We start from the raw sequence: 24,392 nt of genomic DNA on the forward strand, positions 1-24,392 counted from the left end.
TTATATTTTGTTTATATATATATATTTTTTTATTAAAACCCCAAATCCCCATCATCATCAACACACACACCTAATAAAAAAAGATATTAAAATGATCATACCGCCACCCCCCAAACCACTATTACTAACTAAACTAACAGCCTATTCTAACCTAACACTAAGCCCCCTAAACTCACTAATTTAAAGAACCAGGAAAGAGGAGGGAGGGGAGGGAATCATGGCTGAGGGTATATTGTTCACAAGTTCGCCCTCCGCAGGGTCTTCTTGATCAATCAATCAATCAATAAAATAATTTTATAAGCGCACTACTCACCCGGTAGGGTCTCAAGGCGCTGGGGGGCGGTTAGTGCTTGAAAATACATGTTTTTAAGTGCTTTCTGAAGGTTAGGAGGTCCTGGGTCTTGCGTAGGTTGGTGGGGAGGGAGTTCCAGGTCTTGGCAGCGAGGTGGGAGAAGGATCTGCCGCCGGAGGTGGTGCATTGGATGCGGGGGACTGTGGCAACGGCGATGGCGGAGCGGCGCTGCCGAGTTAATATGTGTCACGCACCCTCTTATTAACTTGTGCCACCTCCTGCTGCAGCCTGTTCATTTTCCTCAACATACGTTCAATGTCACGTTGCATCCGTTGGAAATCTGCAGCAGGGGTGGTCTGGGTGCCAGTTGAAGATGTTTGCCCGGTTGTCGGTGCCATGCTTGTAGGAGGAAGTGCAGGTGCTGTCATAGGTCCGGGACCAGTGGAGATTGATGGTCCTGCAGTGGTGCCTCATATGGTTGGTGCCACCTGGGTGGTAGTGGTGGTGCTGGTGGTGGCAGCTGTGGTGGTGGACACCGAAGAGCACCCTTGGGCAAATTCCCTCCACACTCCGGAGGCTCTTTCATGGCGATAACTCCGTGCCATGTGGCGGAACCCAGACTCCACATCCAGAATGTGGAGGTAACGCATCGCCCGGCGCTGAAACTCCTGAATCTGGATGGCATTCATATTGGCTGCTGTTAAAAAAAGATAAAACCAAACATAAGGTACTTCATTGTGTGATATAGCTACTGAAGTAAATCAGCCAATACATCTAATGTAGCAGAAACAGGCCATATCTTCATACAGATCACAGATTGTCCCTGAGGAAGTACATGCCAACGCAGCCTACACATGTCCTATCTAACAGCACAGCAATGCTCTGGAAAATATGCAGTAACTAAAATGACCTATGCATCATAGTTCAGCTATTTGTCACGTAACAAGTTTCCTCACCATGTGACAAGCCAACTAATTACTATTTTCTCGATGACAATCAAGAGCCACAAGATCTGTGATTTGAAAATGGAATTGCCAGGATGGAATGCAGTTGCTAATCATGAGTGGGTATCCTAGTTTTGGACAAGTGATTTACAGATTTACATGTCTGTGTACTGAACTTGGATCATCACTCCTAGGTACACATTTCATAACCCTAAGCCTCTTTCTTGAGGGGGTGGATAAGCAACAAATACTTTCCAACATCTAGGACACCCAGGAAGCTTTGGACAGCTGTACGTGGGTTTGGGCAGTCCACCACAGGTAAGGAGGATGTCCAACTAGGATACACCCAAACCTTGGACAATCCCATCCACATTTATGTTTAGAAATGCAGACAATTGTCAATATCATTTAATACCACTAATACATGTTTTACAACAAGCAGATAGATGCAAGCAAACATCTGGCCATGAGCTGCATGCACACCTATGACATTGTACTCAAGTGACACATACACGTAGCACAACATGTGGAGCTACATGCTGCTAGGAAGTCAAACATAAAGTCGAACATGTTCATTAGTGAACAGGGAGGCTCAAGTCTGTGGGTAAGACTTTGGCATCCTTATTCTGTGAGATTCAGGGTCTGACTTGCTGACTAAATCATAAATATGGCCCTTTGCTAAATTTTCTTAATAAACGTTTTATCAACAAATGTCACCCTATTCACATTGCCATGCCTACAATCCCAAAATATGACTAAACGCTAATGATTGTGCAACTCAAAGATGGAAAAAAGTGATACTCCACTCAAGTAACATATCCGATCATTTCCCAGCACATCATACCTTGCTATGTGTCCAACACACAGGAGTCAGTCACACAACAGCTGCAAACACAACACAGAACAGAAATATCAACACTTACTGGAGATGTTTGGGTCCGCAAATCGAGCCACCTCTCCGATTGTGTAGGGGGCAGGTCCACCTGTAAAGCATGGAAGAGAGAAATGTGCTCAATGTCTGTGCACTATACAACACTTCCAAATACAATTACGGTGTGTAACATTAAATCTGAAAGCCCAGCCTCCCAGGCATGATGATACTGCAACAGACATACCACTGCAAATATGTACAGACCTGGTCACTCCAGTGAGTGATACACACATATCTGCACACATGCAGTGGCCCTAACTATCATGTGGTGGCAAGCATGCTCCATCAATTGTTTGCAGACTCATTTATGGAGTGTACTCCTCTCATAATTTGTAGTAATGAGAGACATGCAAAGCCAGTTTCCTGGAGCACTGCAATACCAGTCACTCAGGTATTGTGGCTTGTGCATCAAATGGCAATCATTTACTGTGTGACACGCCTGGGGGTAGATTTAAGGTCATGATTTATCATGCTTTCTATGGTCCCTTACATGTAAGGTCTGTGTTGTGTCTAGGTTACATATGCTACATTACCAGTGTACCCTGAGCCACATATGCCCACTATGACACCATAATGGCAGGGATCCTGTGCATTATTTGGTGACAGTTTGAGGCTAGCCATGGATTGACTAGTTTTAATATTTGGATACAACAAGGAGATATATGTTGACAGTGTATATTGTAGTCATCCATGACAGACTGCATGGGCACAGGTGTAGTCATTGCACCTGAAATGTGTCACTCATTGCCCTGTTTACCCATTATGGGTTTAGGAAATCACAGACGAGCCACATTCATCATCTTACATTTGCCAAGTTGGTTGATCAGCGGATATACAGCAAACTGATACTGTGATATTATTAACACATGGTTTAGCAAATGTACCACTGTGTCAATCATGATGATGTAGGTTTCAATTTGTATGTACCTTCAGAATGACAGCAGTCACAGGAATGCTGGTCTTCTGATCTTAGCATGCACCCATGACAGTGATAGCCTCCATACTGGGAGGTTAGTTATTAAACATATGCTGCACTAGATCCGAATGGGTGTGCCAAACTAAACTAGCAAAGTATTAGTAAACTTTAAATGCATGATGGAATTAGTCAGGGGTCCCTTGCACAACATCATGCACTTAATACATTGTGATCATGCATTCCCCAACGTCAGGTATCCCATGATGATCCCATAACTTATGAGAAGTTCATGGCAATAGAGTAACGCAAATGGCAAATGCATTAGCTCTGTTCCAGCTATTGTGACTAAGACCAATGTAAAACACACAGGTACAATGAACAGAGGGCCATGGACAGTTGTTACCCCTCAATTTGTATAATTTGCTTCAATTTATGTGTCACAGCTATGGAAAGTAGCACCAAACATTTAGATATGAACCTGTGTGCATTACGTTTGGTATCCATCCATAATTTAATTGCGGCACAACCAAGTCAAACTATCAGCCTAAGATGTTACCTGAGGTCAGAAATAACTTGTTACGGATGTGTCAGAATCCAGTTCAGACATGTATCAGAAATAATTGGGGGACACATTAATTCAACAAAAAATATCTGGATTAAAAAAATGTCTTTCCTGGTACACTCACAGACCATGCCTAAAACATATGTTAGAGCCACATTTGCATCATCTATTGACGTGAAGGCAGCACTAATTTACAGGCTTCAGTTGTGTTTTGTAACTCAGTGCAGCTGTTGCATCAACAAATGATGGTAATGTGTAGGAATTATTGTATAACTCACGGCCACTATATGTTTAACTTGCATTCCAAATGTCCAAAAACATTGCCTGCAGCATATGAACAAATCTGCTACTCTCACTGCAGAGCATTTAAATGTGCACATTACTCTGAAATTGTACTCACCAACAGGGCCACCATTCACAATCCCTAGGTGGTCCAGCAGGTCTTGCTCCCTGGCAACCAGGTCAGCCCAATGGTGTTTTAGCTGGTGGTCGTTGCACGGTGTGTTGTATATTCTTTGAAGATGGTACAGGGCCTTTTCCCACCGGAGCTTCCTTGCCTCTGTGTGATACCCCTGTATCACCCGACCACCTGCTTCTATCATCAAAAGGAGGAAGTGGCACACCAGCCAAATAAATCCCCCGAGCTCCTCCTCTCCCATTCTACCAAGACATGGCCTACCCAACATGCTTGAAAAAAAGAAGGAATAAAGGGGCACAGAGGATAATGGAGGGAAAGGAGTAGAGGGAAATGAAAAGTAAATAACACTACAACAGCCCACCTATCCCCAAACTAAAACTACCCACAACAGACTCCCAACAGTACAAAGACAAATTAGACACCAGAAATGACACAAATACACTTACACAGGATACCACAGACACTTAGGAAACACCAAATTCACAATATTCACAGAGAGACAAGTCCAAACGCAGCCACACAGTCAAGAAAAATCACAGACTGCAAAGTGAAAGTGAAAGTACACCCACTGTACCAATTCTGTAAACAGGATATCCTATTACATCACTTCCTGCCTCAAATGCAGTGCGTTTTCATTCTTATGTGTCAAAATATTATACCGCTTACAGTCTGTGCTCCATTTTTTTTTTACGCACATGCTTAGAAATTACCCTGCGTCCATATTTTCAAATATTTTTCATAGTTAACCAATTTCATGGGGTACAGTGTGGGAATTACCGCTCAGGGCCAATGGATGTATCGTGGCAATGAGCGGCATTTTTCGACACATACGCGGCATTTTTTGATGCATGTGTGTCTTTTTTGACATGTATGCGCCAACATTTCTGGCTTTTACTGGGTTTGGGTCATTTCTTAAAATTTATAGTACATGACAGGTGTGACTTTACAGAGATAGGCTGATTGCACCTACATTGTGCATTCCGGTGTATGGGCACATGTGGCAGATCATACTACTGCGGACCATGATCCTCTAGATGTTGTACCGGATTTGTACTCATCACTGACGCAATAGATGCCCAAACGTGTGGAATACAAATTGGTATTACCCAGTTTGAGCAGGTTGTGCGTCAATTGAGGATAGCAAGGCTATGCAACTCAATACAGTAACTCATTGCCTGTCTGTCAATGTGTGTGAATTGGCTCTTACAAATGTAGTTGTCCCACTGTGTGAACATCACAAGACGTGTTTTCATAAATGAGCTTATATGCATGTGTTGTCAATGTTGCCAACCATCAGATGCTATTCAGTGAGGAAATGAGAAAGGAAATGTGTGTGTGTGAACTTTTTTTTTGTAACTTAAGCATCTCCAATGACAAACCATGCACAGGATAGATAGAAGACGGTTGATTATGGCAATGTTCCAAGACTAAGCCATCACATGTCCTGGAATGTTGGATACCACTTCCTGGGCACTTGTTTGTATACTACCCATGAGTCAGGCATTGGAAAATGCTATGTGGGTACGGTGTTTGTGACACCGAGTCCCAAAACCAAACCACAAATGTAATGTCACTCCACAGTTTGAGTCGTATAAATGACCTATGTTTCTCCTGTGGCAGTGGAGGACCAGCAGACCAAGCAGCATGTGTTCACATATTTCCAGTGGTTAATTGCACAAAGGTGTCCAGTTCAAGTGTGTGGGCCAATGCGTAGCCTGTATCATTATTGGGGTCCATGATGTCACAGTTACGTGCAGGTCTAATCATGAGTCTGTGGAGCCATTCCCTGCATTAACAAAGTATCCTTTGCAGCTGAATTGAATGAAAGCCAAAGAGGAATAGACAACACACATGGGGATAGTCCAGCCATGGCACTGCAGACGTTTTATGAGACTGACAACAGGGCAACCTTTGTGTCCTCACAAAGTTAATGAATCAGTAATTTTAAACCAGCAGGTTTCCTCACAACATTTGTACACAGGGTGGCCTCTAAAATTCCCACTGCATCCGGGAACATCAGTGCCTCTGTGCTGATTAATCTCACAACTATTCACCACGCAAGCCCCATCTATATTTTGGGGGCGATGTGAATCAGTGGGTGGACCGTCAGGGTACAAACATGTGTTGACATTTTTTGCACATTATCTAACGGTGTTTGTTGTGCTGGAGGCACCATACCCAATCCATGCATACAGCCAGGGTATACTGTCACTATTTGTCACTCATGCATACATGAAACCCAGACAAGGGATGGGCCATGATTAGGCTATTTGAAGACAAGTTCCACCCCATGATACGATAAGTAAACTGATTACGCTATACAATGTATTTGAGTATTCATTGTAGACCTACCTGACACAATACCCCAGGAGGAGAGTGAGGGCATGGAAAGCAACTATGAGACAAATGTAGCCACCAGGAACCTTTATGGTAACGCAAAGACAGGAACCAGTCAGGCTAACAGGATACAGGGTGAATCAGGAACAAAAATAAACAAGGCAAATACAGTGAGCCGACTGGTCAAAGGTGGAACAACACTGTGGAAAATGTCAACTGTTTTTGTCCTGTGTGCTGCAATGTTGCACAATAATCCAAGGCCGGTGTTACACAAGTGATTAATATGGCAATGCATAACAGTGAGATACATATAATGGCAGTTTCTATGCCATTCCAGGCAGCTGCAAGGGCAGTGCATGTTCAAATGGCTGGTCTGCATGGAGGTGCTCACAGCTGTGTGCAGCGTCAGTCTCTCACAAGTCCTGTAGGTGTGAATCAAGTTCAAAGGGCCAACAGTACCTTTCACATGGGAAGCAATGGACAGGTGGTTACAGATCCTACAGACTACAAGGCAGTGCATTATCCGACCAGAAGTCCATGCAGACAGATGAACAATGACTATGCCATACCATACTAAAGAGGGAAGCACACTGGAGTCAGAATGTGAGTCTGGGTGTGTGTAGATGAGGGATTATCTTGGTACAAATAGTCCATTTCCAGGGCCCTATCGAGAAGGGTGGGGAGAGACAGAGAACATGGCAGTGGCAGGACTTATGACCTGGGATGGCATGTGCAGGGGATGTCTTGTGAGCAATGCTAGTCATACCTGCGGCACTCATGCTATACATTTGCTGCTTACATGGATTTCTTGTCACACATACTCCTTGCAAAGATAGCTGATGTCACACTTACTGCTGTCAACGGTCCAGTCATACCTTCCTGTTACCAATGCTATAGCACATCCACTGCCTCATGTATGAGGCATTTTTTTCCTTAGTGAATGATGGTGTCTTAGCAGTGTGCCATATGCTGCAATTAACCATGTTGCCAACATGTATGTGTGAAATAGCTGTGGTCCTCTGCTTTTGCCCTTCAAATGTGAAATGGACAGGATTTATGTCATTTACAGTGTGTGTGAAGTTGGGTGTACATTCATACCCATCAAATGTGATGTGGATTTTTCAGGATCCTAATATGCAATGCTCCATGAGGCTACACTCTGATTATGAATCTTAGGGATAATCTGATACAAAGATGATTACCCAGACCATGATATAGTGATTAGAATAGGTGTTTAATAACATATGGTAAGACAGTGGTGATGGTGACTATAGTTAAAAGAAGTTTTGGACTATGTGTTGTCTCCGACGCAATCCTGCAGCTGTGTTTGGTTGGTCTCCCACATGTTGATGGACAACGTCCTCCTCTTCCTCCTCTTCAGCCATTTGTGGGTCTGGTTCATAGAGGGGAATGCTCCTCTTTACACAAATGTTGTGCAGGATGGCTCAGGTCAAAATGATCTTGCAGACCATTTCTGGGGAGTATAGGAGGCTGCCTCCGGTGATGTCGAGGCACCTGAATTTTGACTTCAGGATGCCAAAAGTCCTCTCGACTATGGTGCATGTCCTCCGATGTGCCTCATTACAGGCACGCTCTGATGCTGTGCTTGGGTTTGCAAATGGGGTCATGATCCACGGCTGGATCCCATACCCCTGATCAGCTGAAAGGGAAAATAAGTGAGAAAATGTTGATGTTGCTAGCACCATGATTATCACTTTGCATGGCAGTTGTTATCTTCTGTTGTCTGTGACTCCTCTGTGATTGTGTTATTGTGTGGAATCTCAGGCTTCTAGGATGTACCATCAGCATTGGGTTGTTTCATTATCTGAACTGGTGTTTGGCTGATTGACCGGATGTCAGCGGTATTTTTGTAGACTTGCAGTACATTGTGTACTCCCTTGGATTATGTCATGTGAAAGAGGTGCCCATGTGTCTTTACTGGGGTGACATGATACTTCCATACACCACAGAATCAATTCCACAGTGGTGGTAACACGGTTGCATCTATATGGCCTGGACACCCCATCCACTTTAACATATGTAATAGAATTTGTTAAACATCAGTGAGGCCCTTTGATTTGGCTAGGTGACAATGTACAACACATCCCCATAAGTTGTCAGCACTGACGTGTTGACAATGCACAAATATCCCATGTGTGACAAGTTCTCTGCAGACCTATTTCTCTGCCCTTGCCGAGTCAACTCATGTTCAAACGTGTACCTATACTACTGAACCTGGTCCAGTTCAGCTGGCTAACTTGGTTGTGAGGTTGTCGTTTTGAGCGTCAGAAGGTCCGTATGCCTGTACATCTGTTGTGTGTGTGTGAAATTGTCTGAATCCGTATGTGTAGGAATGTGCACTTTCAATATTGTCACATCAATATGTGTTCTTAGAAGAGTCACCTTGCTTATTGGTAGTGGACAATGTCATAGCAGGAGTGATGAGATAATTCCATGTCACCTTCATTGTAGTCATCATCATCATGCTATGTGTCTCATGGTGTTTGATCTGCAGCTAAACACATTGCACATACCTTTCACAATACTTATTGCTTGGAAGGGTGTTTGATTGAGTGTTATTATGTGATATTGAAAGATTAATCTTCCAAGTTGTACTGTCAGTTAAGGCCATGTCATTGTCATTGTGTTGTTTTTAAATTGTTCCTTTGTGTCTGTGGAGTGGCATCTGTTGTTATTTGGAACTGTCATTTGTCCATAGGTGTGTATCCCATTGGGTGAGGATATCAAACATGCCTAGCAGTGTGAGAACCTCAGTGTCTTCCTGGCCACGTGTCAATGTAGTGGTGTATGTGTTGTTTGTCCCACAGGGTTGCTGTGCAGTGTGTATATAACTGGGTTTCTGTACTTACCAACAAGTAGGCCATTTCCATATCGTCCATCCTGGAAGTGTTGATTGATGGTGCAGTGACGGAAGATGAATGAATCATTGACACTCCCAGGATACTCTGCCACAATGTTGGTGATCAATCCCTGGTGATCGACAATGGCCTGCACATTGATGGAGTGTGTGTGCTTCCTGTTTTGGTATAGATGTTCGGTTGCAGCAGGTGGCACAATGCGTACATGTGTGCAGTCAATGGCACCAAGCACGTGTGGGAAGCCGTAGATTTGGTAGAAGCCCTGTTTGGTCTCCTGCTGCTTCTGCTGTGTGTTGGAGAAGCTGATGTGGCTCGGTGTGAGGGAGATGATGGCATCCAATACCTTTGGTAGGAAGGCAGAGAATGAGGGCAGTGAGATCCCGGCAACCAGGGCACCAGTGGTTTGAAAGGAGCCACTTGCCAACATGTGGAGGACAGCTAGCAGCTTGGTTTCTGGTGGAATGGTGTGGGGTGTCTGCAAGCTGGGTGCCAACTGTGGCTCAATGTTGAGCAGCAGCTGCTGAATGGCTTGCCAGTTGAGTCTGTACCTCTGGATGATGTCTTGTTGCCAGAGTTCCAGAAGGGTTGTCCTGGTGTGGAATATCCTCTCCTGCCTTCTGTGTAGCCTTTGGGGTCCCTGCTGGGGTTGTGGAAACTGCTGTTGTTGGTCCTGTGATCTGCGTCTGCGTGCATGCTGGATGAAAAACACCTCCATGTCTTCCTTTTGGAACTCTGCTGTTGCTTCTGTGTGTTTTCCTTAAGTACTGGTGTGTTTGCCCCATTTCAACGCCTGCCCTGACCCAGGCATTATTTTTTTATGGAAATAGGGCTGTGCGTCATTGTAAAGAAATGGCTCCCTGTTGCAGTTACCCCCCACTTTTTGCCTGATACTGATGCTGACTTGACTGAGAAGTGTGCTGGGACCCTGCTAACCAGGCCCCAGCACCAGTGTTCTTTCACCTAAAATGTACCATTGTTTCCACAATTGGCACACCCTGGCATCCAGATAAGTCCCTTGTAACTGGTACCTCTGGTACCAAGGGCCCTGATGCCAGGGAAGGTCTCTAAGGGCTGTAGCATGTATTATGCCACCCTAGAGACCCCTCACTCAGCACAGACACACTGCTTACCAGCCTGTGTGTGCTGGTGAGAACAAAATGAGTAAGTCGACATGGCACTCCCCTCAGGGTGCCATGCCAGCCTCTCACTGCCTATGCAGTATAGGTAAGACACCCCTCTAGCAGGCCTTACAGCCCTAAGGCAGGGTGCACTATACCATAGGTGAGGGTACCAGTGCATGAGCACTGTGCCCCTACAGTGTCTAAGCAAAACCTTAGACATTGTAAGTGCAGGGTAGCCATAAGAGTATATGGTCTGGGAGTCTGTTTTACACGAACTCCACAGCACCATAATGGCTACACTGAAAACTGGGAAGTTTGGTATCAAACTTCTCAGCACAATAAATGCACACTGATGCCAGTGTACATTTTATTGTAAAATACACCACAGAGGGCACCTTAGAGGTGCCCCCTGAAACTTAACCGACTGTCTGTGTAGGCTGACTAGTTCCAGCAGCCTGCCACACCAGAGACATGTTGCTGGCCCCATGGGGAGAGTGCCTTTGTCACTCTGAGGCCAGTAACAAAGCCTGCACTGGGTGGAGATGCTAACACCTCCCCCAGGCAGGAGCTGTGACACCTGGCGGTGAGCCTCAAAGGCTCACCCCTTTGTCACAGCCCAGCAGGGCACTCCAGCTTAGTGGAGTTGCCCGCCCCCTCCGGCCACGGCCCCCACTTTTGGCGGCAAGGCTGGAGGGAACAAAGCAAGCAACAAGGAGGAGTCACTGGCCAGTCAGGACAGCCCCTAAGGTGTCCTGAGCTGAGGTGACTCTGACTTTTAGAAATCCTCCATCTTGCAGATGGAGGATTCCCCCAATAGGGTTAGGATTGTGACCCCCTCCCCTTGGGAGGAGGCACAAAGAGGGTGTACCCACCCTCAGGGCTAGTGGCCATTGGCTACTAACCCCCCAGACCTAAACACGCCCTTAAATTTAGTATTTAAGGGCTACCCTGAACCCTAGAAAATTAGATTCCTGCAACAAGAAGAAGGACTGCCCAGCTGAAAACCCCTGCAGCGGAAGACCAGAAGACGACAACTGCCTTGGCTCCAGAAACTCACCGGCCTGTCTCCTGCCTTCCAAAGATCCTGCTCCAGCGACGCCTTCCGAAGGGACCAGCGACCTCGACATCCTCTGAGGACTGCCCCTGCTTCGAAAAGACAAGAAACTCCCGAGGACAGCGGACCTGCTCCAAGAAAAGCTGCAACTTTGTTTCCAGCAGCTTTAAAGAACCCTGCAAGCTCCCCGCAAGAAGCGTGAGACTTGCAACACTGCACCCGGCGACCCCGACTCGGCTGGTGGAGATCCGACACCTCAGGAGGGACCCCAGGACTACTCTGATACTGTGAGTACCAAAACCTGTCCCCCCTGAGCCCCCACAGCGCCGCCTGCAGAGGGAATCCCGAGGCTTCCCCTGACCGCGACTCTTTGAACCTAAAGTCCCGACGCCTGGGAGAGACCCTGCACCCGCAGCCCCCAGGACCTGAAGGACCGGACTTTCACTGGAGAAGTGACCCCCAGGAGTCCCTCTCCCTTGCCCAAGTGGAGGTTTCCCCGAGGAATCCCCCCCTTGCCTGCCTGCAGCGCTGAAGAGATCCCGAGATCTCTCATAGACTAACATTGCGAACCCGACGCCTGTTCCTACACTGCACCCGGCCGCCCCCGCGCTGCTGAGGGTGAAATTTCCGTGTGGACTTGTGTCCCCCCCGGTGCCCTACAAAACCCCCCTGGTCTGCCCTCCGAAGACGCGGGTACTTACCTGCAAGCAGACCGGAACCGGGGCACCCCCTTCTCTCCATTCTAGCCTATGTGTTTTGGGCACCACTTTGAACTCTGCACCTGACCGGCCCTGAGCTGCTGGTGTGGTGACTTTGGGGTTGCTCTGAACCCCCAACGGTGGGCTACCTTGGACCAAGAACTAAGCCCTGTAAGTGTCTTACTTACCTGGTTAACCTAACAAATACTTACCTCCCCTAGGAACTGTGAAAATTGCACTGTGTCCACTTTTAAAACAGCTATTTGTGAATAACTTGAAAAGTATACATGCAATTTTGATGATTTGAAGTTCCTAAAGTACTTACCTGCAATACCTTTCGAATGAGATATTACATGTAGAATTTGAACCTGTGGTTCTTAAAATAAACTAAGAAAAGATATTTTTCTATACAAAAACCTATGGGCTGGATTTGTCTCTGAGTGTGTGTACCTCATTTATTGTCTATGTGTATGTACAACAAATGCTTAACACTACTCCTTGGATAAGCCTACTGCTCGACCACACTACCACAAAATAGAGCATTAGTATTATCTCTTTTTACCACTATTTTACCTCTAAGGGGAACCCTTGGATTCTGTGCATGCTATTCCTTACTTTGAAATAGCACATACAGAGCCAACTTCCTACATTGGTGGATCAGCGGTGGGGTACAAGACTTTGCATTTGCTGGACTACTCAGCCAATACCTGATCACACGACAAATTCCAAAATTGTCATTAGAAATTGATTTTTGCAATTTGAAAAGTTTTCTAAATTCTTAAAAGACCTGCTAGGGCCTTGTGTTAGATCCTGTTTAGCATTTCTTTTAGAGTTTAAAAGTTTGTAAAAGTTTGAATTAGATTCTAGAACCAGTTTTTAGTTTCTTAAAAAGTATTCCAACTTTTAGAAGCATAATGTCTAGCACAGATGTGAATGTGGTGGAACTCGACACCACACCTTACCTCCATCTTAAGATGAGGGAGCTAAGGTCACTCTGTAAAATAAAGAAAATAACAATGGGCCCCAAACCTACCAAAATACAGCTCCAGGAGCTTTTGGCAGAGTTTGAAAAGGCCAACCCCTCTGAGGGTGGCAACTCAGAGGAAGAGGATAGTGACTTGGAGGACAATTCCCCCCTACCAGTCCTATCTAGGGAGAACAGGGTCCCTCAAACCCTGACTCCAAAAATAATAGTCAGAGATGCTGGTTCCCTCACAGGAGAGACCAACACCTCTGAAATCACTGAGGATAGCCCCAGTGAAGAGGACATCCAGTTAGCCAGGATGGCCAAAAGATTGGCTTTGGAAAAGCAGCTCCTAGCCATAGAAAGGGAAAGAAAAGAGATGGGCCTAGGTCCCATCAATGGTGGCAGCAACTTAAATAGGGTCAGAGATTCTCCTGACATCCTAAAAATCCCCAAAGGGATTGTAACAAAATATGAAGATGGTGATGACATCACCAAATGGTTCACAGCTTTTGAGAGGGCTTGTGTAACCAGAAAAGTGAACAGATCTCACTGGGGTGCTCTCCTTTGGGAAATGTTCACTGGAAAGTGTAGGGATAGACTCCTCACACTCTCTGGAAAAGATGCAGAATCCTATGACCTCATGAAGGGTACCCTGATTGAGGGCTTTGGATTCTCCACTGAGGAGTATAGAATTAGATTCAGGGGGGCTCAAAAATCCTCGAGCCAGACCTGGGTTGATTTTGTAGACTACTCAGTCAAAACACTGGATGGTTGGTTAACTGGAAATGAAGTGTGTAACTATGTTGGGCTTTATAATTTGTTTATGAAAGAACACATTTTAAGTAACTGCTTCAATGAAAAGTTGCATCAGTATCTGGTAGACCTAGGTCCAATTTCTCCCCAAGAATTGGGAAAGAAGGCAGACCACTGGGTCAAGACTAGGGTAACCAAAACTTCCACTGGGGGTGACCAAAAGAAAGGGGTTACAAAAACTCCCCAGGAGAAAGTGGGTGACACTAGAAACAAAGAAAAAGAGTCCTCTGTAGGCCCCCAAAAACCAGAACAGGTGGGTGGGCCCCAAGACACAACCCAAAACAAAGGTGGGTACCAGGGTAAGAACTGGGATGCCACTAAGGCATGGTGCCACAACTGTAAACAGTCTGGGCACCACACCAAGGACACTTCTTGTCCCAAAAACAAACCCCAGAACAAAATTCCAGGGGTAACCAGTGTAGCCATGGGAGATGACTCCTCAGATGAGGAGGTCTTCATAGCCTTCAACTGGAAACAGGGCCCAACAGGTGAGTTGGAGATTCCAGAGGGAAGTAGACACTTCCACCACCTACTGGTGAATGGAATCCCAACCACTGCCCTGAGAGACACTTGTGCCAGTCACACTATTGTGCATGACAGGCTGGTGCTCTCAAACCAGTACATCCCAGGTGAGACTGCCAGGGTAAGAGTTAGCCTAGACAGGGTCACTAAGAGGCCTGTGGCTTTAGTACCCATAGAAGTGGGTGGCACTCTTAGCTGGAGAAGGGTAGTAGTCAGTACAGACCTCCCCCTTGATTGTCTCCTTGGAAATGACTACCCAGAGGTTAGTCAGAGCCCAAGAGAGGAACTGGTCCAGTGCCAGTCCTCTCCCAAGGATTCTGGAAGTCCTGCCTCTGCAGTAAATGCAAGTAGGCCCCAGAAGAAAAAGAAAAGGAAACAGAGTAGGAAAGGTGGACAACCTTTAGCCAAGGTTCCAGCAAGCCAAGGAGATTCTGCTCCAGTAGGGGAGAACTCCAAAAATGGCTCTGATAAAGTCCAACCTGACCCACAAGAAGTCCTGGCTAGTCAGGCAACTGTTAAGCCTGAGTGGGTGGCTCCTCAGCTAACAGAAGAAAGAGTGGAAGAAGGGTGTTTACTACAAGATGTGGTGACCCCCCACTCTAATACAGCAGACAGGCACCCTGAACCCAAAAAAGCCTGTAACTTAGCCCCTTCCCTTCTAGGTGAAGAGCTAAAGGTGTGGTTCTGGGCACTGACAGCTGTCAGTGGCCTCTGCTGGGTGTTAGCCTTTATGGCTGCACTATCCTTGGCCTGGTGGTCTGACCCCATGCCAAATAACAAGTTAGGCCCCCTGACCCTGTTGGTCATGGTGGGGTTACTCCAGCTCTGGGTAACCTCTTTGGGTAAGCTAGGGGTGACCCTGACTAAGATAAGATTAGCAGAGGTGGATACCTCTGACCTCAAAATAGAGAGAATGGGTGAAGACATAAAAAGCACAGACAAGAGGCAGTTCAGACTAGGTCCTATCACTGTGGAAGTGGGTCAGTTCCCCAGAGGGAATGACCTGAACAGGAGGATGTAAGGCAGAGTAGGCCCTGCAACAAACCAGCCATTTCCTCTACTCTTCCTCGCCTGACAGACTAGGAAGACTCTTCCAGCGTTGGCTGAGTCTCCTGGCCTGTGGGCTGGGGGGGGCTTGTGTAAAGAAATGGCTCCCTGTTGCAGTTACCCCCCACTTTTTGCCTGATACTGATGCTGACTTGACTGAGAAGTGTGCTGGGACCCTGCTAACCAGGCCCCAGCACCAGTGTTCTTTCACCTAAAATGTACCATTGTTTCCACAATTGGCACACCCTGGCATCCAGATAAGTCCCTTGTAACTGGTACCTCTGGTACCAAGGGCCCTGATGCCAGGGAAGGTCTCTAAGGGCTGTAGCATGTATTATGCCACCCTAGAGACCCCTCACTCAGCACAGACACACTGCTTACCAGCCTGTGTGTGCTGGTGAGAACAAAATGAGTAAGTCGACATGGCACTCCCCTCAGGGTGCCATGCCAGCCTCTCACTGCCTATGCAGTATAGGTAAGACACCCCTCTAGCAGGCCTTACAGCCCTAAGGCAGGGTGCACTATACCATAGGTGAGGGTACCAGTGCATGAGCACTGTGCCCCTACAGTGTCTAAGCAAAACCTTAGACATTGTAAGTGCAGGGTAGCCATAAGAGTATATGGTCTGGGAGTCTGTTTTACACGAACTCCACAGCACCATAATGGCTACACTGAAAACTGGGAAGTTTGGTATCAAACTTCTCAGCACAATAAATGCACACTGATGCCAGTGTACATTTTATTGTAAAATACACCACAGAGGGCACCTTAGAGGTGCCCCCTGAAACTTAACCGACTGTCTGTGTAGGCTGACTAGTTCCAGCAGCCTGCCACACCAGAGACATGTTGCTGGCCCCATGGGGAGAGTGCCTTTGTCACTCTGAGGCCAGTAACAAAGCCTGCACTGGGTGGAGATGCTAACACCTCCCCCAGGCAGGAGCTGTGACACCTGGCGGTGAGCCTCAAAGGCTCACCCCTTTGTCACAGCCCAGCAGGGCACTCCAGCTTAGTGGAGTTGCCCGCCCCCTCCGGCCACGGCCCCCACTTTTGGCGGCAAGGCTGGAGGGAACAAAGCAAGCAACAAGGAGGAGTCACTGGCCAGTCAGGACAGCCCCTAAGGTGTCCTGAGCTGAGGTGACTCTGACTTTTAGAAATCCTCCATCTTGCAGATGGAGGATTCCCCCAATAGGGTTAGGATTGTGACCCCCTCCCCTTGGGAGGAGGCACAAAGAGGGTGTACCCACCCTCAGGGCTAGTGGCCATTGGCTACTAACCCCCCAGACCTAAACACGCCCTTAAATTTAGTATTTAAGGGCTACCCTGAACCCTAGAAAATTAGATTCCTGCAACAAGAAGAAGGACTGCCCAGCTGAAAACCCCTGCAGCGGAAGACCAGAAGACGACAACTGCCTTGGCTCCAGAAACTCACCGGCCTGTCTCCTGCCTTCCAAAGATCCTGCTCCAGCGACGCCTTCCGAAGGGACCAGCGACCTCGACATCCTCTGAGGACTGCCCCTGCTTCGAAAAGACAAGAAACTCCCGAGGACAGCGGACCTGCTCCAAGAAAAGCTGCAACTTTGTTTCCAGCAGCTTTAAAGAACCCTGCAAGCTCCCCGCAAGAAGCGTGAGACTTGCAACACTGCACCCGGCGACCCCGACTCGGCTGGTGGAGATCCGACACCTCAGGAGGGACCCCAGGACTACTCTGATACTGTGAGTACCAAAACCTGTCCCCCCTGAGCCCCCACAGCGCCGCCTGCAGAGGGAATCCCGAGGCTTCCCCTGACCGCGACTCTTTGAACCTAAAGTCCCGACGCCTGGGAGAGACCCTGCACCCGCAGCCCCCAGGACCTGAAGGACCGGACTTTCACTGGAGAAGTGACCCCCAGGAGTCCCTCTCCCTTGCCCAAGTGGAGGTTTCCCCGAGGAATCCCCCCCTTGCCTGCCTGCAGCGCTGAAGAGATCCCGAGATCTCTCATAGACTAACATTGCGAACCCGACGCCTGTTCCTACACTGCACCCGGCCGCCCCCGCGCTGCTGAGGGTGAAATTTCCGTGTGGACTTGTGTCCCCCCCGGTGCCCTACAAAACCCCCCTGGTCTGCCCTCCGAAGACGCGGGTACTTACCTGCAAGCAGACCGGAACCGGGGCACCCCCTTCTCTCCATTCTAGCCTATGTGTTTTGGGCACCACTTTGAACTCTGCACCTGACCGGCCCTGAGCTGCTGGTGTGGTGACTTTGGGGTTGCTCTGAACCCCCAACGGTGGGCTACCTTGGACCAAGAACTAAGCCCTGTAAGTGTCTTACTTACCTGGTTAACCTAACAAATACTTACCTCCCCTAGGAACTGTGAAAATTGCACTAAGTGTCCACTTTTAAAACAGCTATTTGTGAATAACTTGAAAAGTATACATGCAATTTTGATGATTTGAAGTTCCTAAAGTACTTACCTGCAATACCTTTCGAATGAGATATTACATGTAGAATTTGAACCTGTGGTTCTTAAAATAAACTAAGAAAAGATATTTTTCTATACAAAAACCTATGGGCTGGATTTGTCTCTGAGTGTGTGTACCTCATTTATTGTCTATGTGTATGTACAACAAATGCTTAACACTACTCCTTGGATAAGCCTACTGCTCGACCACACTACCACAAAATAGAGCATTAGTATTATCTCTTTTTACCACTATTTTACCTCTAAGGGGAACCCTTGGATTCTGTGCATGCTATTCCTTACTTTGAAATAGCACATACAGAGCCAACTTCCTACAGTCATTTTCCGCCTCCACCCCCCAGCCGTGCGGGATTTTTGCATGGTAGCATAAATATGGCGCACGGGTGTTTAAGTAGTTTTTTGGATGGGAAGCCTACATTGCATGTCATTAACGCAAGGCTGTTTCCTGCATCCAGAAAATGACGCACACAGCGGACTTTTGGCATTCGCGGGGTCAGGCGTCATTGTATAAATATGGTGCAAAGTTTGCGCCGAATGTGCGTCAAAATTATTGACGCACATTCGTCGCAGACAGAGTATAAATATGCCCCTAAATGTTTTCTAAGCTAAATATTACCAGCGTTTTGTCTAACACTTGGGTATTACACAGTTATATGCCAACCTCACCATGAATGTAAATGATTATAACTCCATCTAACCCGCCCTTTAGACTTGCTATCATGCTAGTTAAATTCCATAAAGCCCAGTCTGATTAAACAAATATAGGAACATGTCAAAAAGAAGGTGCCTCCCAGTTGACCTGGAATAGAATCCCTGAATCTGATGGTATTCTTTCTGTACCTCTGACATGGTAAATACATCACATACCTGCCCCTGGTTGGTCAGCTAATAGTAGAAATTATGTACATTTGTAGTGGGCCACAAAAGAGATTACATTAAGAGAGGTTTAGATTTTCTGTGCGAAAGCCAAGAGGAAGTGATGCATTTCCCAGGCCCCCCTAAAGTGCTTTTGGTACACATGAACCGTAAATGAAACAGTAAAAATAAGTGCTGTGAATGTTTATCATTGGTCAGGGTCACTGGAAACCTCAGTCTAGTGCTGTGTAGGAAGAAAGGATGAGGGTCACAAATGTTAGACAAGCTTATTTTTGGTGTTTCCCACAGTGACGTACTTTTTGGAGTTGTCTGTCTCATTGTTGCTGCTTTTCACCAGGTAATTCTCTCTCATGATGGCTTCCCACGCCAGCAGGTCTATGTCCTCATAGGTAGAGCCTAGGGCAAAGATTGATACTTATATATTAATAAACAGACATCTTAGAAATACAGCATCGCAAACTGAGGGGTGAATAATTGTATTGCTCGTCAATGGGCATATTTTATAAACACATTCTAAAATAACAGGAGACTTAAAATCTAAAATTCCTGACCCACATACCTACTCAGACCAATACTTTAGGTTGTCGTGGTGGCAAAGCACCTTCGCCCCCTTGTTCCAGTTACAGAGACCCAAACATAGCTGTGAACACTGGCAAAGCCTCTCATTCCTCAACTGCTTCACCCCCACTTTGTGCAGAACTGGGAACAGAAACAGAACTTAAGAGTGCTTAACAGTCTTAAAACCCACATACTTCTTTGAACATAGTAACTTATGTAAAGTTGCAGGGAGTTGAAAAGGCAGCAGTTTTGTTGCCTTCATGGCCCATTCACTGTTCCCCACTCTTTCCTCTTGGTTATGTTCTCCAGTATCCTATCCCAGAGTCTCCTCTGTGCTACATAAATGCCACTCTTCTTCATACTATGGCCCTCATTCTGACCTTGGCGGGCGGCGGAGGCCGCCCGCCAAAGTCCCGCCGTCAGATTACCGTTCCGCGGTCGAAAGACCGCAGCGGTAATTCTGACTTTCCCGCTGGGCTGGCGGGCGGTCGCCTTCAGACCGCCCGCCAGCCCAGCGGGAAAGAGGCTTCCACGATGAAGCCGGCTCGGAATCGAGCCGGCGGAGTGGAAGCTGTGCGACGGGTGCAGTTGCACCCGTCGCGTATTTCACTGTCTGCGCAGCAGACAGTGAAATACATGTAGGGGCCCTCTTACGGGGGCCCCTGCAATGCCCATGCCAGTGGCATGGGCACTGCAGGGGCCCCCAGGGGCCCCGCGACCCCCCCTACCGCCATCCGGATCCCGGCGGTCAGACCGCCGGGATCTGGATGGCGGTAGGGGGGGTCGGAATCCCCGCGGCGGTGCAGCAAGCTGCGCCGCCGTGGAGGATTCAATGGGGCGGCGGTACACTGGCGGGAGCCCGCCAGTGGTGCCGGTCCGACCGCGGCTTTACCGCCGCGGTCGGAATCCCCATTGGAGCACCGCCGGCCTGTCGGCGGTGCTCCCGCGGTCCTCCGCCCTGGCGGTCAAAGACCGCCAGGGTCAGAATGACCACCTATATCTCTTCTTTGAATGCTTCGGATCACTTCTTCATTGACAAATCTTTGTTTTTCTTTCCAGTTTCATGATTCATTTGAACGTCAGTATAACAGAGATTCTTTTCATCCCCAATTCTTCGCCATAAATCAAACAAAATAAATCAAACATTACACATTTGCCCTTCTCTCTCTTGTCTATTCCCCCTTTACCCCCTTTCCACTCCCATAATCAGGATGTCTTCGTTTACCGAGAATTCTCATTACACTGTCATATTTCCTCCAGCTACTTGGCTTTTGTACATTTGGTCCTGCCTCACCTTCTATTCTTCTAAAGATTCTTACTCCCGCCCTGCTACATTTTTCTCTCAATTAGTGACACATTCTTTCGGTTGGTCTTCTATTCTCTTTCTCCCACCTATTTTCATCCTCTGCAAAACATTTTCAATTTTCTCAGTGGTCTTCCTTCCAAAGTCCTGTCAATTTTGTATGTCTCCTCGGATATTAGTTCCCTTTTTTGCTTACCTTTTCTTATTCATCTTAAGTTCTGTTTCTTTACAAGAACAGATATATGCAGTGCTTATTATATTATATGAATAAAAATGTGCCGGTGCCCAAAGCTCTCCTCTGAAACACGCGGCTGCTGCAATTAAATGTGTGAGCACAATATACTTAGGCAGCGTAATCCTGAAGCCATCTCAGGCCTCTTTAATCAGCCACTCCCTGCCCCTTCAGCTCACTCTTGCAGCTTTCTGCTTTCTCCCTTTGTGACACTTTTTTCCTTTTTTTCTTCCTCCGTCTTTCCCATGTGTTTTTTGCTCACAGTTGAGGCAGAAAAATAAGTGCCGGCCCTCAAAAATAAGTGCTGGTGCCTCACACAGGAAACCACTGGCTCAAATTAAGCACTGAATATATGTTACTTAATATTGGCAAACCTACAAAATGTTTTCATCCACAATCTGTTTTTTGGCTCATGGCCTTGAGATATCTTCTTACCTTGCATGTAGGAATAGCGTTTACCTGGAAGCACTTAGGGCCCGATACACAAAGAGCCTCCGCACTCTTGGTGGAGTCCCCACACTTATGGCGGAATGTCTGCAGTGAGAACTGCAGTGCGGAGACTCTGCCACAATTTGGAAGGCTCTTTATGAATCAGGACCTTAGTAACACACAATCCCCTTTCAAATGCTAAATTTTCTGAGCTGTGCTAGCTTGTACCCATAAATATTCTGCGAGTGTGTCTCTTTTTCCCAATTACTGATCATATTATGCCGGTTTGTATACAATGTAGTAATACTTCTTTCCTTTCCTCTGAACTTTTATGGAAAAGCCTGTTCCATTCACCAAGCAATCTTGGCAAAATGTTTGCAGTCAGGTTCACAGCTCTTTGTTAATATTTTTAGTTGTTTTATTCGAAACACAAGATGGCCCTTAAATTTTTTTTTTTTTTTACTATCAAGTTTCTCCATATGAAAACGAGCCAAGCGTATCTTGTGGTGAGCCTCGACTTTGCTTGTTCAGTTGCTGCTCGCTTCAGAGAATTTGCTTATTGTCTAAGTGTTCTCCGCAAGTTTGTCTTCAAGCCATCATGGAATGATTGGCCTGTTCAGTTAAGAAGGTTTTTTTTTAGCTAAGTTAAGTTTTTTAAAGTTTTCTTTTCCTTCTATGATCTGACTGTCTGCTTCTGAGGTTATTCCTCATTCTGTACAATCTGAAAAAGGGAATAGTCTTAGACAGCAACAGGCCTTACCTTCAACAACCTCGGCATCTCAGAAAAGACCAGTCGTTGATAATATTCAATGAACATGAATTCATGATATGACTTCATCCTATCTAGCACCTTTAGTTTGTATTTATGTGCCCACTCATCATCTTCACTTTGCTGCCTGACACTATCCCTGTACATGCCTTGTCCTTCTCATACTCTGATTTTCTCGCATTCTCTCTTCTGGCACTTAAAAGCTGAACTATTTTCCTCTGTTCTGCATCTATTAGTTTTCCTTATTTCATTCATGAAGGAGTACATGCTCACTTTTGTTTATATTATTCATGTGTATACATTCTCATTATTTTGCACTACAGTATTGTATTTGACTTGCCTTTTTATCATAACTTATGCAGCTTTTTAGAGGATGTATCAAATAAAAGAAAGACATGAAAATCAAATGAAACTCACAGCACACTGGTGGTTCTTTGGGCGCCTCCTTCCGGCACCAGGCAATTATCTTCCCCAGTATGGTGTAGATGTAGGCGAAGATGACAAAGGGAAATGGAATGGGCAGGCGGCTGCTATACTCCTGCACCAAAAAGTAGCGCTGGAACTTCCATGTTTTGTCAGTGTTGCTCTGCACAGCATCCACAGTGAAACTAGAATTCCAAAGCAGTGGAGACCAAGAATAGGGGAATAGATGAATAGAGTCTTTGAGATGGGTCAGGGTTATATCAATGCCAAAAGCCCAGATTTCCTTGAATGTAAAACATGGCACCCAGTCTTACAGAAAGGCTGTAATCTTGCCAGAACTGAGCTGAATCATCTGGACAGATCTGCTTGGGTTAGAGAGAACATGGATACTCTGTTCTGTTCAGCTATGGCATGTCTTTGGTCGGTTCACATAGAATAAAAAGCCTTGTTGGGGCTTATGGGTGTTTGAGTCTTAATAACATTTTGTACTGCACTGTTCGGGTCTAGTTTTAAAAGCAAACTTTTTAGCAACCCTATGTTACAGGGAAGAATTAATACTCATTCTGGTTACATACTTTGGCCAGGATGTTTTTCTAGAAAATAAAGGACAATGATAATAAATATGAAGGAATGGAGAGGACATGTGTTACGCGATCCTTTAGAAGATTCCTTCAAAGTGGTAAAGGGCAATGTGGTCCCACCGACTTCCTTCTGGACAGCTGTAGGACCTGGACATTTAATAATGTACATCCCTAGAGCTCCTTTGGCAGTGGGATTTTCTACGTCAACTACTAAGTTCCTCAGCAATTATTACACTGCTGCCCAGCAGATCTGCAGTTCGTCAGGATAGATGCAGCATTTTGCAGGGAGTGGGAAGCTTAGATTGATTCAGGCTTCCATTACTTTCATCTGACTTGAGAAAACGATTCCCAAAGTAGTTGGATTATGGGTCGCACCACGATATGTTACAAATTTCTGATAAATGGCACCCAACTGCAATTTAGAATATTTTACAGCACATACCGATTGGCCTTAATTATTTTAAACTGGTTTATTAAGAAGTGACTCCATTCTTTCGGGATATGGGGTAAGCCTGGGGAAGAAAAAGTGGTCCCTACAATGTAAGCGATTCTTCATTGATGGGACACCTTTTCAATTCAGGTGAGCTTTATTCCCATATTTTTGTACTGGTTTTTAGTTGTGATCCAAACAAGTGAATTTATGGAAGAACCAGTGCATCCAAGTTCTACGTATTTCATATACAAAGTGGAAACTCCCACCTCCCATTTCATAAGGATCCCATTATTACCTTTTGCAATAGTGTGTAAATATTCGGAATCATGGAAACATTTGGGGATCTGTGCACAAAGCCTCTCCACCTAATTGGCTGCTTTGCTGTTAAAAAACTTAGGGCCAGATTTATGAAAAGTTAGCGTCGCATTTGTGTCATTTTTTGACGCAAAAGCAGCGCAAACGTACAAAATATAATTATATTTTGAATGTTTGCGCAGCTTTTGCATAAAAAAAAGACGCAAAGGCGGCACTAACTTTCCATAAATCAGGCCCTTAGATGGCTGAGTCAGGACTGTCTTAAGGGGTACATTTCGGACAGTGCTGATTTTTGCATATCTACTGATGATTCCCAGTCTGACAATAGGTTAATCTTTCAAGCATGAGAATCTAAGAAGGATGTTGAAAACTGGGGGTAGATAATGGTAAGTAGGCTGTAAACAGCACTGCACACCAGATACAACGTTCTTGACCTCACGTGATGTGACAGATGCAATTACTTATTTCTTAAATAATCTTACAGATGATATTAGATATCAGATTTCTCTTAAC

The 24,392-nt window shown here is 46.1% G+C and overlaps 1 protein-coding gene across 7 annotated transcripts in view; it reads right to left on the minus strand.

Moving 5' to 3' along the window:
* The window catches only part of TRPM8 (transient receptor potential cation channel subfamily M member 8), a 283,346-nt gene that overhangs the window by 24,077 nt on the left and 234,877 nt on the right, over positions 1-24,392 (minus strand). For all 7 annotated transcript variants that reach the window (XM_069225547.1, XM_069225544.1, XM_069225541.1 and 4 more), the window contains 2 exons: positions 22,545-22,735; positions 19,133-19,232 (listed from right to left, as the gene is read on the minus strand). In XM_069225547.1, the coding sequence (XP_069081648.1) occupies positions 19,133-19,232; positions 22,545-22,735 (291 nt within the window). The remainder of the gene's footprint in view (positions 1-19,132; positions 19,233-22,544; positions 22,736-24,392) is intronic.

The sequence above is a fragment of the Pleurodeles waltl genome, chromosome 3_1 (assembly GCF_031143425.1).
Source record: "Pleurodeles waltl isolate 20211129_DDA chromosome 3_1, aPleWal1.hap1.20221129, whole genome shotgun sequence".
NCBI lineage: Eukaryota > Metazoa > Chordata > Amphibia > Caudata > Salamandridae > Pleurodeles > Pleurodeles waltl.